Source organism: Bison bison, unplaced genomic scaffold (genome assembly GCF_000754665.1).
Source record: "Bison bison bison isolate TAMUID 2011002044 unplaced genomic scaffold, Bison_UMD1.0 scf7180017864522, whole genome shotgun sequence".
NCBI classification, from domain to species: domain Eukaryota; kingdom Metazoa; phylum Chordata; class Mammalia; order Artiodactyla; family Bovidae; genus Bison; species Bison bison.
In genome coordinates, this window is record NW_011495073.1 from 3,029,618 (window position 1) to 3,049,043 (window position 19,426).

General features: G+C 46.5%; 1 protein-coding gene across 1 annotated transcript in view; it reads right to left on the reverse strand.

The window, feature by feature from the left end:
- COBL (cordon-bleu WH2 repeat protein) overlaps positions 1–19,426 on the reverse strand; it is a gene marked incomplete at its 5' end in the record, with an annotated part of 282,023 nt that overhangs the window by 118,783 nt on the left and 143,814 nt on the right. The window contains 1 exon segment of the mRNA XM_010831056.1: positions 10,443–10,625. Within this exon segment, the coding sequence (XP_010829358.1) occupies positions 10,443–10,625 (183 nt within the window).

Below are 19,426 nucleotides of genomic sequence, written 5' to 3' on the forward strand. Positions count from 1 at the left end.
CAGCAGGCTTGTGCTCTGGCCCCAGCCACCCACCTGCTCGCTACTCGGCCCCGCCCCCACCCCCGCCGTCCCTGCGCCTGCTCGGGTCCACAGCAGACCGTGCAAGGCCATTTCCAGCTCGGCACTGCAGGCGTGGTCCGGAGGAGCTGCCCTTTCTCAACGGGCTTCTGGAGCAAAGCAATCCTTTAGCCAACTGCATATACGTTCTGAAATCAGTGCTTTTCACTTAGAGAGGGCCCATCGATAGGCAGCTGATACATGAGTGATGCATGTATGACACAGTTAATGTAAACATTTACTGATGGAATGGCTTGGTGTGAGACGTTGGAGACAGGTCAGTGAATAAAGAAATAAAACCTCCTTCCAGGGCTGACACATTAGTGGCTACAAGACAAACGGAACAGGGGAAGGACACAGAGAGTGACATGGGGCAAGGGCCCCAGAGATGCGCCTGGTGGGGACACCGGACAGGGTGGGGGCAGCGAGAACGGGAGGGCCTGCTGGAGACGGAGGGGGAGGCCGGAGGGCTGGGGACACTGGCGGTGACCCGCCCGGAGCACTGGGACTCAGGCCGAGATGAAGCCGTCAGAGGCCTTAAGAAAAGTCACGAACGATCCTCCTCCTGTTGTGACGAGTGTGGCCCTAGCAGTGGTGTGGAGAGCAGTCCAGCGGGGAAGGGTGGGCAGATGCAGGGACCAGTGAGGTGGCCATGGCAACGGGAATCCTCCCTGGGACTCAGGAGAGCCTGGACCAGAGCGCTGAGAGTAAGGGGGCTGGAGCAGGGCAGGATTTGGATCAGGACTCATGGATAAGTGGGATGGAAAGTGTACGCAGGAGACGGCCTGTGGATCTGAGACCTCGTCCCCATCATCCCTTTCTGGGCCTCTCCCTTTCTGAGCCTCGTCTGATGCACAAGGCAAATTGAGGGACCACTCCTCTCTGCTGAGCCCCTCCCCATTCACCTCCCTCCCTTTTCAGCCCAGCACTGCAGGAAGCTCATCCGCCAAGCCCTGCACGTGTGAGGTGCTGCTGACATGCCAGCTGTAGTCAAAGGTCTTCAGTTATTACAAAAAATAACTTCTAAAATGTCACCAAATATCATCCACTTCTCCAGAAACAAATGAACCGCCGCCATGAGCTGTGTGATAGGAAACAGAGGGGCCTTCACAGGCGGAGGCCAGAAGGGTGACAAGCAATGACTTCAAGGCAAGCATCACTTGGGCCTCAGCATCTTCTGGATGCTCATTCCACTAGGCAAAAACCATCAGTCCTAACAGGAAAGGAGACTGGACCTGGGACCGCTGGCTGTGTGGCCTGACCTCCCAGGGCCATGCCCCTGCTGCCCGTAGATTGCCCGGAACCAGGGCCATCAGGGCAGCCGCAGGCCTTCCCGCTGCTCTGGCCCGGGAAGCAGAGCGAGTCAGGACCACACCCGCCGGAGCAGAGCCACTGCAATGGAAGCACACCTTGACCGCAGCCAGGCGAATACCCCAGCTCTTGATGAAATGTGTCTTTGGGAGTCTAGCCAGCAGAATTTTATGACTTCCTATAACATTCTAATTACCAGATCCAGAAAATGTAGCTATTTCCATTAAATTCCCAACATTTGCAAATATCGTATTTTTTTTTTACACCAACTACTATGTTCTTCAGTGTACATTAGACTGAGATATTACAGTAATGAATATCAATTCATGTTTCCAAGTGCAGGGCCATGCACAAGGCAGCTGTTCAAAAATATTTATTGAATACACAGGCATATATTTCATAGAAAGTTCCATCTTGGGTTATACTAATAACCAATCATAACACAAGTCTCCCTCATCTCTCAGCTTAATAGTTAACATCACAAGTTATTTTCATCTCAAGGCAATAAACTGGAGATAATGTACAAACACACTGTCATGTTGGATTATATGGAGCTGAGCATAATGAATGCCATAATTCAAATAATATAGGAAGCAAGAAAGCTTGAATAACCAAAATATTTTTTGAATTACTTCCACTTATAAAAAGATTCACAGTTGTAATTATCATAAAAGCAGGTGTATAATAACTGGATATTGGCTGCATAAATTAATGGCTAGCTGTTTATTCCACGTTTGTAGATGATGACCGCTAAAATTAGACACAGCACTGTTTTAGCAGACTTCTACAAGTTACTACTTTTAATCAATGGACAGAGGTTAAAAGTGAAATAAAGCTCTCATTAAACCACCAGGGGTCACACAAATGAGATGTGGACCACTGTGGCTCATGGGGTTGTTTCTTGCTTTAATAGGTGAATTGAGTCACCTGAGTAAGAAGCACAACTCTGTACTAGTCTCTTCTTCTCAAGCAGGGGCTCCCAAGGGATGACAAGTGTTCCCTCTGCAGCCCTCGAAGGTGTGAGCTAATAAATGGGGTATATCAGGTTTGTGCCCAGAGGGGAAAATGCCACCCAGATAAGGAGGCATCCTTTAACAGAGTAAGCCTGCCTCAGGGGCTTGGCCCCTTTTCGCAATTGATATCTCTAGCAATAAAGTTTGATTTTTAAATACAATCTGCCACTTGGTTAAGGCAAACTTTTGGGGAGGGGGGGCTGTCCAGACCCTCTGGCTCCTCCACTCCCCAGGGTGCTGGGTCCAGCTCTCACCTCCATTCTGCGGAGCAGTCTGCACACCTAAGAAAACAAGGCTCAAAAGTGGAGTAAGCTGCCAAGGTCACGTTCCCAGCAATGACAGAGCTGCTGGGATCTGAATCCAGGAAGCAGCTCCAGGGTCCTTGCTCTGACCTCTTCTCTGCGTGCCTGGGGTGGCTGTTCAGATCATTCCCATTTTGCAGTACTTTCCTGGTGGCTCAGAGGGTAAAGCGTCTGCTCACAAGGAGGGAGACCCAGGTTCAATCCCTGGGTCAGGAAGATCTCCTGGAGAAGGAAATGGCAACCCACTCCAGTATTCTTGCCTGGAAAATTCCATGGACGGAGATGCCTGGTAGGCTACAGTCCATGGGGTCACAAAGAGTCGGACACGACTTCACTTTCACTTTTCCTTCTTTCATTTTGCAGAGGAGGAAACCGAGGACCAGCGAGTGAGCGGAAGGATATCCACCCAGGTACCTGTGTTCCCCATCCACGATCTGAGCCCATACTGATCCCAGGGCAGCCTCAGGGTAGAAATATCTGCATAGGAAGGCAAGTCGCCTTGGTCAGCCTCTAAGACTTGCTCTGTCTCAAACACAGACTAGCAGGCAGGAATGCCGGCCCCTGGAAAAGGGGCAGGGCAAGGGGTCACACCAGCCTGGAGTGAGGTGCGGGGAGGATAGTTTAGACCTCACACATGGAAGAGAGAGAAAGATCCCACCCAGAACAAGTTGTTCCTCTGTTGATTCAAGTGAACCTTCCTGGATCCCAGTGAGAAGAAGTGGGACCTGCTCATGTCGCCGCACATTGGCTTGGCCAAAAAGTTCATTCAGAGTTTTCTGCACGATGTTATGGAAAAACCTGAACAAACTTTTTGCCCAATTCATAAATTACTTTAGGCCTCAGCTAATGGTGCAGGATGATAGTAATATTTCAATGGAAGACTCTCTCCAGATCTGTTTAAAAAAATACTTCTATTGAGTAGAAACACTGCTCTCACATCTGATTGGGCAGACAGGTGGGGAAGGGAGAGGTCTATGCAGTATTGGTTCTCAAAGTGGGGTTCACCTGGGAACCTGGTGAACCTTGAATTCTCAGGCCCCACCCCAGAACTACTGAATCAGAAACCCTCAAGGTGGAACCAAGGTAAACATGTTTTCACAAGCCCTTTTGGGGTGATTCTGAGGCTCACTCAAACTTGAAAAATACTGACTTGGCATGGGGTGCCCTAAGGTATATCATTCCTGTCTGAACATCCTGAACAATGAAAACTTCACTCAAGGCACTGAGACGAGAGGTAAAGATCTGAGGCAGTGAGCAGTTCCACTTCCTTCTGCAAATGACACAGGGCTTCACCCATCTCCCTGATCTTTCTGCTGACTGGCTTGGACAAGGACACCATGCATTTCTCTCACTGGCTCAAACACCTCTGGGAAAACATTCTTGAAAAGTACTTTTAGAAAAAACAAAGACTCAAATCATGAATGTATAATGGGATAACAATTTCTATGACAAACATTACATTTTTTAAAGTTTCAATTGACCTGGAAGATGGCTAAAAGTACTTTGCCTTTAAGATCCAAATAAGTCAATACATTGCCCCCCAGTCTCCATGGAGGATGGACTCGAGGACCCTCTCAGACACCAAAATGCTCAGGGGCTGAAGTCTGAAGTATATGCATATAACTTGTGCACATCCCCCTGTGTACTTAAATCATCTCTAGATGTCACCTCTAGATGAGTGTTAGTCATTCATTCATGTCTGACTCTTTGCAACCCATGGACTGTAGCCCATCAGGCTTCCCTGTCCATGGGATTTCCCAGGCAAGAACACTGGAGTGGGTTGTCATGCCCTCCTTCGGGGGATCTTTAGATGACATAATAATACAATGTAAATGCTACACAAACAGTTGCCAGCAAATGGAAACTTTGCTTTGTGAAAGTTTCTGGATTTTTTTTTTTTTTTGGATCCACAATTGGTTGAATCTGAGGATGGGGAACCCACAGATAGGAAGAGGTGACTGTACTGAATGTTTAATACTCAGTTCAGTTCAGTTCAGTCACTCAGTTGTGTCCGACTCTTTGCGACCCCATGAATCGCAGCACGCCAGACCTCCCTGTACATCACCAACTCCCGGAGTTCACTCAGACTCACGTCCATTGAGTCAGTGATGCCACCCAGCCATCTCATCCTCTGTCGTCCCCTTCTCCTCCTGCCCCTAATCCCTCCCAGCATCAGAGTCTTTTCCAATGAGTCAACTCTTCGCATGAGGTGGCCAAAATACTGGAGTTTCAGCTTTAGCATCATTCCTTCCAAAGAAATCCCAGGGCTGATCTCCTTCAGAATGGACTGGTTGGATCTCCTTGCAGTCCAAGGGACTCTCAAGAGTCTTCTCCAACACCACAGTTCAAAAGCATCAATTCTTTGGTGCTCAGCTTTCTTCACAGTCCAACTCTCACATCCATACATGACCACAGGAAAAACCATAGCCTTGACTAGACGGACCTTTGTTGGCAAAGTAATGTCTCTGCTTTTGAATATGCTATCTAGGTTGGTCATAACTGTTCTTCCAAGGAGTAAGTGTCTTTTACTACTTGACAAGAAAAAAGTGTTTAAAAATATGAAAACCTAAGGGTTTCCATTTTCCTATAAACTAGTCATGTCCTTGAAAATAATCCTTTCCTCCTGATTCAGGATATTCATGTTAGTAGCAGTTGCACATAAATAAGGCTTTCCAAATAAACATCTTATCTTTATATGGAAGGAAGTTCAGGAAGAAGGAATTGACGTTCTTCCCCAAAGATGACAATACATTTTTGGGTTCCTTTCCCAGAAATTAGTAAATAACAAAATCTTTTCATTTAAAAAAAAAAAAAAAAAAGAAGCCTGTTCATAGCAAATGCTTAAATTGAATCCATATGCCACTCACATACTTAAAAAAGGAGATGGCTGCTGTGAGCCAATTTCTCCACTCATTCTGGGCCAAATAAAACAGATTTCAGTTAAAAAAAAAAAAAAAAAAAGCTTTTATTGCCTCAGAGGGAGCTCTATTCATCCTGTAGGGTATACAAGTACTATTTATTTTTCATTCAGAATTCCTGATTCTCTACTTCATACACATTTTCCCACTCAGGTCGACTTTATCCACTCTGTATAAGTACATTAAAATCTGAAAAACATAACACCTTCTCTGGATGGAATAAATTTTTAAAAAAATGTTGAGGCCGCATAGCTAAGGAAACCATAAACAAAATGAAAAAACAATCTATGGACTGGGAGAAAATATTTGCAAATGATGCAACCAGCAAGGGGTTAATTTCCAAAATACATAAACAGCTCCTACAATTCAGTAAAAAAAAAGACAAATAACCCAATTGAAAAATGGGCAGAAGACCTAAATAGACATTTCTCCAAAGATGAGATGTACATGAAAAGATGCTCAACATTGCTAATTAGTAGAGAAATGCAAATCCAAACTGCAATGAGGCATCACCTCACACCAGTCAGAAGAGCCACCATCAAAAAGTCTAGCAACAATAAATACTGGAAAGGGTGTGGAGAAAAGGGAGCCCTCTTACACTGTTGGCAGGAATTTAAGTTGGTGCAGACACTATGGAGAACGGCATGGAGGTTCCTTAAGAAACTAAACGTAGAGTTTGCATATTATCTAGCCATCCCCATCTGGGGTGCAGATCCAGAGAAAACTATATTAAAAAATACACGCACCCCAAAGTTTTGGAGCACTGTTTACAATAGCCAAGGCATGGAAACAACCTAAATGTCCATAATGATGAATGGATAAAGATGATGTGGTACACACACACAGTGGAATACTATCAGCCATAAAGAGTGAGATAGTGCCATCTGCAGCAACATGATGGGTCTAGAGAGTGTCATACTGAGAGAAGGAAGTCAGACAGAGAAAGAACACCATAGGACATCACTTTTATGTAGAATCTAAAATATAGCACAAATGAACACAGCTACGAAGCAGAATCGGATTCACAGACATGGAGAACAGATGTGTGGTTCCCAGGGCGGAGGGGCTGGGGAAGGGAAGGATTGGGAGTTGGGATTAGCAAATATAAGCTAGGATATATAGGACAGATAAACAATAAGGTCCTACTGTAAAAATGAACTTATTGATAAGAAAAAAGTGTTTAAAAATATGAAAACCTAAGGGTTTCCATCCAGCCATCTCATCCTCTAACACCCTCTTTTCCTTCTGCTCTCCATCTTTCCCAGCATCAGGGTCTTTTCTAACAGTCAGTTTTTTGCATTAGGTGGCCAAAGTATTGGAGCCTCAGCTTCAACATAAGTCCTTCCAATGAATGTTCAGGATTGATTTCCTTTTGGGTGGACAGGTTTGATCTCCTTGCAGTCCAAGGGACTCTCAAGAGTCTTCTCCAGCACCACAGTCCAAAAGCATCAATTCTCCAGCGCTCAGCTTCCTTTACGGCCCAGCTCTCACATCCACACATGACCACTGGAAAAACCACAGCCTGGACTAGATGGGCCTTTGTTGGCATTGCTGTTTTTTTTCTGGAATTGCTTCCTCTATAATCCAGCAGATGTTTTCAATTTGATCTCTAGCTCTTCTTCCTTCTCTAAACCCAGCTTGGAGACCTGGAAATTCCTGGTTCACAGAATGCTGAAGCCTAGCATGCGAGATTTTAAGCATGGCCTTACTAGCACGGGAAGCCCTACTAGCATGGGAGATGAATGCAATTGTCTGATAGGTAGCACATTCTTTGGTACTACCCTTCTTGGGTATTGGGATGAGGATTGACCTTTTCCAGTCCGGTGGCTATGGCTGGGTCTTCCAGATTGACTGACATAATGAATGCAAAACCTTGATGGCATCATCCTTTAAGAATCTGAATTCTTAAATTCAGAATTTCATCACATCCACTAGATTTATTAACAGCAGTGCTTCTTAAGGCCCACTTAGCACTCCAGAATGTCTGGCTCTGGGGGACTAACTATACTATTGTAGTAATCCGGTTCATTAAGATCTTTTTTGTACAGTTCTTCCATGTATTCTTTCCATCTCTTCTTGATCTCTTCAGTATCTACTGGATCTCTACCATTTTTATCCTTTATTGTGCCCATCTTTGGGCAGAACGCTTCCATGATGTTCGCAATGCTCCTCAAGAGATCTCCAGTCTTTCCCTGTTTGCTGTTTCCTTCTATTATTAAGCACTGCTCGTCAAAGAAGGCCTTCCTGTCTCTCCTAGCGACCTTTGCAACTCTGCATTTAACTGGAGATGCTTCTCCCTCTCTCCTTGCTTTCCACTTCTCTTTGTTCTTCTGCTATTTGTAAAGCCTCCTCAGATAGCCACTTTGACTGTTGCTTTTCTTTTTCTTCAGAATGGTTTTGCTCGCCACCTTCTGTACAATATTACAGACCTTTGTCCATAGTTCTTTAGGCACACTGTTAACTGGATCTCGTCCCTTGAATGTATTCATTACCGCTACTGCGGATTCATACGGGATTTAAGTCACACCTGGCTGGCCTATTGTTTTTCCCGGTTTTCTCTAGTTTAAGCCTGGATTTTGCTATGAGAAACTGATGGTCTGTGCTCCGGGTAGGCTCCGGATCTTGCTTTTGCTGACTTGATACAGCTTTTCCATCTTCAGGTACAAAGAATATAATCAATTTGATCTTGATATTGACCATTTGGTGATGTCCATGTGTAAAGTCGTCTCCTGTGTTGTTGAAAAGGGGTATTTGCTATCACTAGAGCATTCTCTTGGCAGAATTCAGTTAACCTTTGCCCTGCTTCATTTTGTTCCGTTCTTGCCTGTTACTCCAGGTATATCTTGACTTCCTCCTTTTGGATTCCAATCCCTGATGATGAATGGAACATCTGATTTAGGTGTTAGTTCTAGGAGGTCTTCTAGGTCTTCATAGAACTAATAAACCTCAGCTTCTTCACATCCAAGGGGCATAGACTTGGATTACTGTGATGTTGAATGGCTTGCCTTGGAAACGAACCGAGATCATTCTGGCATTTTTGACGTTGCACCCAAGTACTGTATTTCAGACTCTTTTGCTGATTATAAGGGCTACTCTATTTCTTCTATGGGATTCTTGCCCACAATAGTATATAAAATAGTCATATGAATTAAATTTGCCCATTCCCGTTCATTTTAGTTCACTGATTCCTAAAATGTCGATGATTATTCTTACCATCTGCTGCTTGACCACATCCAATTTTCCTTAATTCGTGGACCTAACATTCCAGGTTCCTATGCAATATGTTCTTTGCAGCATCAGATTTTACTTTCATCACCAGACATATCCATAACTGAGCATAGTATCCGCTTTGGCCCAGCCATTCATTCTGGGGCTATTGGTAATTCTCCTCCAACCTTCCCCAGTAGCATATTGGACATCTGGGGGACTCATCTTTTGGGCCTTTTATACAACTCATGAAGTTCTCACAGCAAATATACTGGGATGGTTTGCCATTCCCTCCTCCAGTGGATCCCAGTTTGATCACAAATCAAAACACTTCATCTAAAATGCACTGCGTTACAGGCTTTTCAGACAAATTTCAAGGGCTGTGGCTAGAAAAGCGAGTAGATGGGCACCAGGCGTCCCTGAGATCAAGTATAAAGAACACCCCTGGAGGGACTGAGAGAGGTGACCAATGAGTAGACAGATGGATACACAGACAGACAGGTAACCAGGCCAGGAAGGAAAGGAAGTGAGAAGTCATGACACTGCCACAGAGCCACTTACATGACTGCTAACCACGATACAGTAAAGTCAGTTTATGAATAAGCCCCAAAGAACCTGGACCTCAAGACTCGCAGGGTGTGATGCCAAGGATGAGATGAACAGGCATGGGTCAGCCAAGTGACACCACTGAGTAGGAGGAAAGCGTGAAGAGAGTCAGCTCCTGCTGGAGGAGAGCTGGGCTTAAAGGGGCTCCATGTAAATATCCCCATTCACGGGGCAGTGCCGGGAACCATCTCAGCTCAATGAGGAATCACTCGCCCTTCTCTTTACACTGCTGACCAGCCTGTATCTCAGAGTCTGTGTGGAGCAGACCTGCTGCTGCCCAGGGAGCTCAACTCTGGAAGAGCCCAGAGCACACTGTCCATCCTGACCACAGCAGGGTGTCATTCTTCCCACACCCCATCCAAATAATCTTTTTCCATGTCACACTTTAAGCCAGGAAACTTGTCAAATAATGTCCTGGCCCCTGGAAAGGGAGGGTCTGATATTTCAAATAGTGTTTCAAGGCACATCATCAGGCAGATGAAGGAAGAAGCCCAGAGGAAGATGCCAGCTATGAGGATGCAGGCTCTGCCGGTCACCACGAGAGAGTCATGTGCCAAGTCACTCTGCTCTGAAGGCTCCACAGATACAAGGCCTCCCTAAATAGATGTTATGTCATGTAGAAACCAATTTCTAATGCAAACACCTTCTCAGCTTTGCTGTGAATGTAGATTATTTGGGCACCTATATTACATTAATATTATGTGTCATTCCTATCTTAAACACACTTCAGATTTCTTACAGAGCTTGCAATTTTCTCATTAAGCAATCATGCTCTAAATTTCAAAGCTAATGATAAATGTTAATCAACAAGTCTAAGCCTTTAAGAACTGAAGGCACAAAAATAGTTTCTGATCTTCCCTAATTGAAGCAATGTAGCACCTCACCTAGACTTCTAAATAAAGCTTACATTTTCACCCTGAGCCATCTTGTTGCTAGAGCCACAAGCTTGAAGGATGACACTGCACACAGGGACCTTCCAGAGAACTCACAGGTTCATTTAGCTGGTCCACGTGATGCCCTCTCCCTACCTTTTCTGATGTCTTGTCTTGCACAGGTGGCCCTGCGCGGAGCAGGGTTGGAGGAGGGGGTGCCCGGCGCTTCTTCAGGTCCGACTTGACCGACACCCCTGAGATGTTGCCAAGAGAGAGGGATGGACCCAGGATAACAGAACGTGGATTCACACACGGGGAGTTCGGGGTCGTCAAACAGCCCTGTCGGAGGAAGAGACAAATAGAAAACCTGCATTACTCTGAGATGCTTCTGGATGCTTGACTGCTCAGAGATGAAAACTGAACACCCAACGCCCACCAGAGCTTCTCCATCATCGTTTTTACAGACAAACAATGTTTGAATCACAAAACCTTTGTTTGAGAGCAAAACCCTTCTATTTTCACTCTCCAGGGAAAGTGACCACAGACCCCATTACAGGACAGGTTCCTGGTATGAGGTTTATTTTGCTAATCGTGAAGGAAACAGCAAGACTGTTTAAATCTGTATGAGGAATTCTTACCAGCGAGAATCATGGAAAACTCTCGACCTACCTACAGTGATGAATTTGCCTCCTTAAATTTGTGACCTGCCATCAGACCGAGTACTTAGAAGTTGAAAAGGGGAAGGAACAGATCAACAGGTGTGTTTCTCCTGGAACGCAGAAGCAGCGCATCTTGGCCGTCTGGAGCAGCATCTCACCCTCTGCCTGGAAGGGGCTTAGGTTTCTCCTAATTTGGGGAAGTTTCAAATAATTGACAGGGCAGTATAAACAGCCTGCCCTAGATATTTCATGTGACCATCAAATGCAGTACTTCATGACAGATCCCTAATTAACTGAAAACAAATTCAACCTAACACCCTAGTTAATTGCTCCCAAGGAGCAACGTCTATATCCAGGGAGCAGACTAAAGGCATATATATGTATTTTTTTCAGTTCTTCCTCCTAGGTTCTATTTAGTGGAATAATGCAAGTGTTAGTGCAGGGAAGAGCATTTAGATAACTAGCAGTCTAATTCCAAATTAAAACCGAAATGGATGCCCATCCCTTACCCTTCTATGCCCTCTGTCCTGCCCTGACCCTCCCCAGAACCAGCGTCTGCACTCCACGAGGTGCACACTGAGGGCCAGTTCGTGGAGTGGTCAGGCCGCAGATGAAGGGGACCCAGAACCAGCGTCTCCACTCCACGCGGTGCACACTGAGGGCCAGTGTGTGGAATGGTCAGTACACAGATGAGGGGGACCCAGAACCAGCGTCTCCACTCCATTCGGTCCACACTGAGAGCCAGTGTGTGGAGTGGTCAGGCTGCAGATGAAGGGGACCCAGAACCAGTGTCTCCACTCCACGCGGTGCACACTGAGGGCCAGTGTGTGGAGTGGTCAGGCTGCAGATGAAGGGGACCCAGAACCAGCGTCTCCACTCCACGAGGTGCACACTGAGGGCCAGTGTGTGGAGTGGTCAGGCCGCAGATGAGGGGGACCCAGAACCAGCGTCTCCACTCCACGTGGTGCACACTGAGGGCCAGTGGAGTGGTCAGGCCGCAGATGAGGGGACACACTGCCGGGACTCGTGACTTTGCCACTGATAAGCTGGGTGACCTTGGAGAGGTTTCGTAACTTCTCTCTGCCTCAGTTTATCTCCTGCAAAATTGAGGTCAATAATAGTACCTCCATCCCAGAGAAATGGTGAGAACGAAATGGGTTACAATAGGTGAAAGAGGCTTAAGAGAGTTCAAGGCACAAAGTGAGCATCCAGTATGTGCTGTTACGGTCATTATGCATTTGTATGGTTTTTTTTCTCCCCCGTTGCAGTGTGAGCCCCATGAGGACAGTGGCCATTCCCTTTTTGCAGTCATAGCCAAGTCCCAGGCTCCCAGCAGCTCGTGGTAACTGGTGGGCCCTTGAGTCCACACAAGCAGGAGTGGGTGGGTGGGCAGATCTGCCTTACATTTCACAGCAGGAACTTGTGGGTGAGCCATCAGCTCACCACATTTGAAATAAATATAGAAAGAAAACTCACCACTCAATAGCAGCCCTGTAAGACGTGCCCTCAGCCTATTCTGTTCCGCCAATTACATCAGTATTCAGTTTCCTGAGAAGATTTTTGAGACTCAGATTTTCTTGTACTTAAATATTAACATCAAAGGAAAGTGGAATCCCTGCTTCTTATGCCAATTCATGCTTTCCTGCAAGACGCTATCAAACATACTGATCATCAAAAGCAGAATCCCCATAGCAGGTCAGGGACCCACAGGAAAGAGCCCTACGCCCAGGAAACTAAACCCAGGCTCCCACATAAAAATGTAAAGAAAAAATGTCAGTTGTTTCTCCCAAATCCTCGAGTTTTGCAGACGTCAGATGTGTACTAATCAGTCGCTAAGTCACGTCTGACTTTTTAGTGACCCCATTGACTGTAGACTGCCAGGTTCCTCCATGGGATTTCCCAGGCAAGAATACTGGAGTGGGTTGCCATTTCCTTCTCCAGGGGATCTTCTTGACCCAGGGATTGAGCCCACATCTTCTGTACTGCAGGCAGATTCCTTACTGCTGAGCCACCAGGGAAATCTCCTACTAAGCAAATGAGCCAATGCAAAATGAACTCTTAAATACTTCCATCTACCTTACACGTACCTCCATTGCAACTGTGAACACAGAAAAAGACAAAAGAACTTAAGTGCACTCAACAATGCTGGGTCTGGATGGTAAATGAAGCAAACCAGAGCAAGGGCTAGGCTGACCCAAGTCTGGAGCTGGGCATGCATTACACTGAACGGCTGGCTCGCTCGCATGCCCCCCACCCCATTCGAGAGGATACAAACTCATGCTGTAGAGGTTTGTTAAGGCCTGTGAAGCACAGCAGAGAACCCTATCCACTGCCTGCATCTCTGGAGCGTGCCCAGACCCATTGGCATCCCTTAAACATGGACTTTGTGACAGGGCGCCTCGCATTCCTGACCCTAATTGCTTTTCTTCCCTCTTCCCTGTCTACACTGGCACTGCCAGTCCTTCTTGCTTCAGTCCTCACCACAACTATGCCTGCCTGGCAGAAGCCTCAGCGCCTCTTTGAACTCACTTTGGTCCCTTCAGTGCCCCAAGCATGTTCCCGGCTCTGTGCAGACACTCTGTTAAAAGCACTTCACAGCGCATCTATTTTATATCTATTTCAGGCTCTTCCTCTGTAACCCTGCTGCCCTTAGAGCACCGGGACTTCTGAGTCTGTCAACTCTTTCCTGAAGTGGGGGGGCTGCCTCAGCGCCCACCCTGCACACACAAGCAGGAACAGCTCCATCTTTAAAACGAAGGACCTTCCACTCACTTCAAAGTTGCTGTCAGCACCCAGCGTGTTTCTGTCACGTTAGATGTGTCCCATATATGTGGTTTCCCTCCTTTGATAAGTATTTTTGGTAAGAATGATCTCATCAGGGCCACAGAGAGATGGCCTTGACAGCAGAGAGTTGGAGCCCAGGGCCACCGATCCTGGCTGTCTCCAGTCCTGACACCCGTCACTGATGGGCTTCCCAGTGTCCATGTCTCTGGAACAGAGCTGAGTTCCGACACCACAGGTCTTTTAGCCAACTCTGTTCTACAGAGCACACACAGCTCTCTCCCAAACCCAGCCCACGCTTCACACCCTCAGTGTCGGTGTCCCCTAGTTCTCGGTCCACCGAGCCCTCTCATCGCTGAAACACAGCAACGCTTCTCAATTTTCAATCCAGGGGCGGCCAAAACATCTTGGCTGCCCAGAGGATATTTGTGGTTTAACTCGTTTCCTTCTTTCCCCACTCCTGGAATTTGCGCACACAATAAAGAAAAAAAAAATCCACAGAATAATTTGGATAGAAACATTGCTAAGTACTGGATGTCGTTTGGGAGGCCAATTCATATCAGTGTAAAATAAGATGGTAAACCGCACTGTGGCCCATGTAGCCTGGGGTCTAGACAGCCTGGTCCACGCCTCCTGTTCCAGTTGGGTTTTCTCCTGCTGCGCAGTGGCCAAGTTTCACGGGGAACAGACCACAGCTTGCCTGCAGGAGGGATCTCATTTCCTGCTCCTGTCCAAACTGTTCAATATCATTAAAAAAAAAAAATCAAATCCGTTTCTCATAGGGGAGTGAGTCATACCTTCCTACAAAGGTTGGCAGAAAAATTCACAGGTTCTGGCTTTCATAGTCACATCAGATTTTCTTAGTTTTTTTCTCCTGTGATGGAAGCCCAATAAATCATTAAGAAAGAGCAATGTATAATGAAAACGGGAATAAAGAAAACCCTACTGACAGGGCCCACATGGGGTCTCATTGTTAAGATGGCTCATTATGTTGACCTCGCAAACAGAGAATAAAATCAGTGATCCTTGAGACTGACCAAACTGCCCAAAAGACATTGTTTTCTCACTGGCCCTACCTTCTCAAAGCTATGAGACCACCAGCTACAATCTCCACCAGGAGGTCCAGACCTCTGGCTCCGTGACCACAGGACTCAACTACAGGCTAAAATTTAACCATCCCTTCAGAGAATTTTTCATTGGTGGGGCATAAGAAAGACCCTGTCAGAAATGGAGGACACTGGTTCTCCTTAAGGGCCAGTCACCCTCTCTTTTCCCTCTAATAAATTCCCCTTTTCTTGCCTGACTGCCCAGCTTGCTTTCTTTTTCTCTGCATTTGCCTTACACCAACCTTCAGGACCCAGAACTCGTGGGACTTCAGACTGTGGGGTGTACACCTCCTTTGCGGTCACTGGAGGGCTAGTCAGATGGGAAACAGTACTAATGCCATGAATTCACAGCACCACTGACAGCCTACGGATTTATTACCTTCAGTATAAAATGATAAGATGGGACTTCACTGGTGGCCCAGTGGCTCAGATTCCCAGCTTCCAGGTCAGGGGGCCTTGGTCAGGGAGCTAGATCCTGCATGCTGAAACTAAGAGTCTGCATGCCACAGCTAAAATTACACAAGCTGCAACTGAAGACCCTATGTGCCTTCACTGAAGATCGAAGATCCCACACGCCTCAACTAAGACTCGGTGGAGCCACATACATGAACAAATACTAAAAAAAATTAAGATGATAATTTGATCCCATCTCACACGCACAGCTGGAGGTGGAGGATTGGGAAACAGCTTTGGGATCTGTTGATTTTGCCATAGATATCTAATTTTGAGTTAAATACGTATATTTGTTTTTGTTTGAAATGTACTCTAAATTCTAGTGAATCCTGATCTCCTTCTGCTGTCACTGCAGCCAGAACAACAACCGTGGAGACCACTGTTCCTGCAGTGATGGTCTCAGTAGGTTAGGGGCAGAGCTAATTCTTAAGGCCAAACCTACAGTCACCCCTTCCCCACCCCCCGCCCCTGGGAGCTCATGGGTCCTCAGGATGACTCAACTGAAAAAAAATGCATAGCTGAAAAGTTGAGAATTATGTTTTATTCAGTAGACAAAACTGAGGACTTAAGCCTGGGACACAGCCCTTCTGAGAGCTCTGACGGACTGCTCAGAAGAGCTAAGGTGGGAGGAGCCAGAATATATAGGGATTTTTGCAACTCGAAACATCAAAAGATTGCCGTTAATTAAGGAGAACCGGACATCACGCTTCTCTTTATATGGGAAGATGCAAGAGTCTGGCTCACTGAAATCATCCCTTGGACATCTACCTCAGCTACCTGGAGCCAGCTTCCTGTGGAGTTTTGTCATCCTGAGTCTTCTCAGGGTCTGCCTTGTGGGTGGCTGCAGTGTCTGCTGGTTTAATGGTGGGGATCCTGTTTCCATCCCGAGTTCCCTTACATCTGGGTGGCTGTAATGTGACGACGTGATGACTGCAACACCCTTTGTTCTGCTGACACACCAGCGACATTTGTTTCACTGACACAAACTCCCTTGGCTTCTCTCTGGGGAGAGGCACAAACCCTGAGGGTTTTCCAAGCAGCCATCCTGAGAAGCTGTGAGCTCCTAGGGGCGGGTGGGTGACTGTAGGTTTGGCCTTAAGAATTAGTTCTGCCCCTAACCTATCGGGACCATCCGTGCAGGCAGAGTGGTCTCCACGGGGCCAGCACTGCCGTGACAGCTCCCTATGGTGCTGAGGAAGGCTCTGGGAGTGCTGGGTCTCCCTGGAATGATTCTCGGGTTCACAGGGACTGCAAAGAGCAGGTTCTCCTCTGTACTCATTACTCATAGTCCACTGGGCAGGACACTGAGAGTGCCCAAGCTGAGCATCACCCTATCTGTGTGGGCCCCACTGTATCCTCCACTGCAGTTGCTGACGTCACCCGCCTCAGGCAACTCTACAGGCATCCATGTCACAGCTGAAGGGGGCCTCTGTCCCTAGAAACAGGAAGGGCGCTGTGAACTCTGACTAGAATATGCTTCTGAGATAAATGGGGCAATGCTGTACTTGAAACATTTCTGTCTAAATTGTTTCTGGGACTTCCCTGGTGGTCCAGTGGTTAAGACTTCACTTTCCAATGCTGGGGGTGTGGGTTCAATCCCTGCCGGAGGAGCTTAGATCTCACATGCCTTGCAGCCAAAAAGTCAAAACATAAAACAGAAGCAATATTGCCACAAATTCAATAAAAACTTTAAAAAATGGTTTCATAAAGAAGTAAGGATGAAGAGTTATTTGTTCCCATTTCTCAAAATTGTTCATTCTGGCAAAAAAAGACTACCTTGCGAGAATCAAGCATATGATAAAGGAGACCTTTTGACATGGTTGGTGAGGCATTCAGACAGAGGTTTTGGCCTAAATATTGAGGAAAATATTTTGGTTATAGTAAGTACAATCTGAAATAGCCATCAACGATTTTATCAGCATCACATGCTTCTAAATTAGACCAGATATTCTTAGGGTGGCATGGTTTTAGAGTTTTAATGGGGAGAAAAGCTGAGGCCCAAGGAAATGAATTGAACTCCTCAGGATGCCTGAGCTCCTGGGGAATGGGATTCAACTGGTCAGTTCCAAGCATCCTGCATCCCTCCTCTCCGTTCACCATGCTGTCCCCTTTTGAAAGGATTTCAATAGCTTTGCTCTTCTCTTTTTCCTTTCTCTCTTCCTTCCCTCCTTCCTTCCTTGTTTCGTTCTCTCTTTATCAAAAAATTCAGTGGGAGAGAAGTTAGTCAGACCTGTTACCACATCATCCTTTCTTCGGATACAGGTTTTGGCAGGGATATAAGGCAGGGCCACATGACAGAGCCTGATAGGTGGCAGACCTCACTCTCCTGCCCACACTCTCAGGGCAGCCCGGGTCTATCAGAGCTGCTCTGATGTGAAGGCAGGGAACACTGCTCCCCACCCATGGCTGCCAGCGCTGCCCTGGATGCTCTGCTTGTTTTTCCTTATCCTCAGAGCACAGCCTTCCTGAAGGACACACCCTTGGCTGAATCCCTCTGCCAGGGGGTACCCTGTCTTCCTGTGCCCTGGAAATCTGGCATCAGTTCAGAGCAAAGGGCAAACAAAGAGGCTGAAACCCATCAGCTTCGTAGAATGAATCCTCGTGATGGGCAGAGACACAGAACTTAGGAATCTAGTTTCTACCGTGTGATGTGAGTGGGAAATAGCCATTCTCTAGGGCCATGTTCTTCCTGGGAATGCCTGAAAAATGGCATTGCTTTAGAAGATAAGTTGTATAAGCTATTTGGCCAACAAAATACTGTGTCATGGAAGCTCTCTGACAGTTTCAAGCTTCAGAACAATTTCAGAGATCTTTCTTCTGTTGATTGGATTTTTCCTTACAACATGCCCAAAACATTCAGCTGGTAGTGTCTGCCTTCCAACTAAACTCAGGGAAGACACTGAATACTCTGGAACTCTGAGCCTGAAAACTTTTTAGCAAACACGGGGGATGCTTGGAATACGCTGATTACTCATAATTGACCACTTTCACCAAGACCATTTTAGAGAGCCAGAAAGTTGTGAAAAGCTTGTGAATTAAAAGGAAACCAGCCTCGGTATAAGTCAGAGGTGCCTGGCTGCAGGAAGGTGGTGGGCACGCTGGGACCCCAGGTCAGTGTGGAGGCTCCACAGCGGGTGTGGAGGAGGAACCCTGGGTGAGGTGGTGTGATGCTGAGTGGAGAGAGCTGAGCGTAACTCAGTGCTAGGCTCATGGGGACGAGGCGGGCAGAGACCTGAGGGAAATACCCGGACCCGCACAACAGGGTGTGTGTGTGTGTGTGTGCGCGCGCGTGTGCGATGGCTTGCTGTGGGTCTATGTGAGATTTCAATGGATGCAAACCCAAGCACAATTTTGGCAGGTAGGAGTGATGATTCTAATTCATATGAACCATGAAACCTTAATAATAAAGGTTTCCCTTTCAAATGTGTGAAGTTTCCTACAATTTACAAGGAAGCAGACTTTGAATGCTCACCTGAGAGTTCTGTTTACTAAAACTCACCAGGAGTAAGATTGCCTACATGGTCACAGTGGAGATAAATGAATAAAGGTATTGAGATCCATGGATTTCTCTAAAGGATTTCTCACCAAGCCTCGCATGTCAAGTGTCTCATGTGTGTTTCTTGAATACCGCAGGCTGGATCTGGCAGCTGGTTGGTATTGGCTGGGTCTCAGGGCTGACGGAAAAAGACGCCTCTTCTCCATATAGAAACAAAACTATTCAATAAAATGAGAAAGATTCTCCCTGTAAGCAACCAGACGATTTCTAACACTCCTATCAAATCAGGAAGGCTGCTCTGTAACTGCAGATAACTGAGTCGTTAGATGGAGGAAGTCAACTTGATAAAATGTCTTTTCTAGCAAATTTATCTTCAAGTAAACTAGTAGGGTTTTCGTTTTTTAAAGAAGCAGGAAGTGTGGGTATGATTCAGTCGTCTGTTGGCTGAGGAGACCAGTTCTTCAGGGCACTGTCCAAACGCCCCCCTCTCACTTGCAAAGACATCCCTCATCCTTTGCTAACCACAGGCTTCACTCTGTAGAAGATTGACCCTAAAATTCACCACTGAAGATGGGACCCTTATGCAAGGGTCCAAGGAAAAAGTCCAGTTAGAAAGAACATAGCAACAGCATTTTGCAGACTTTC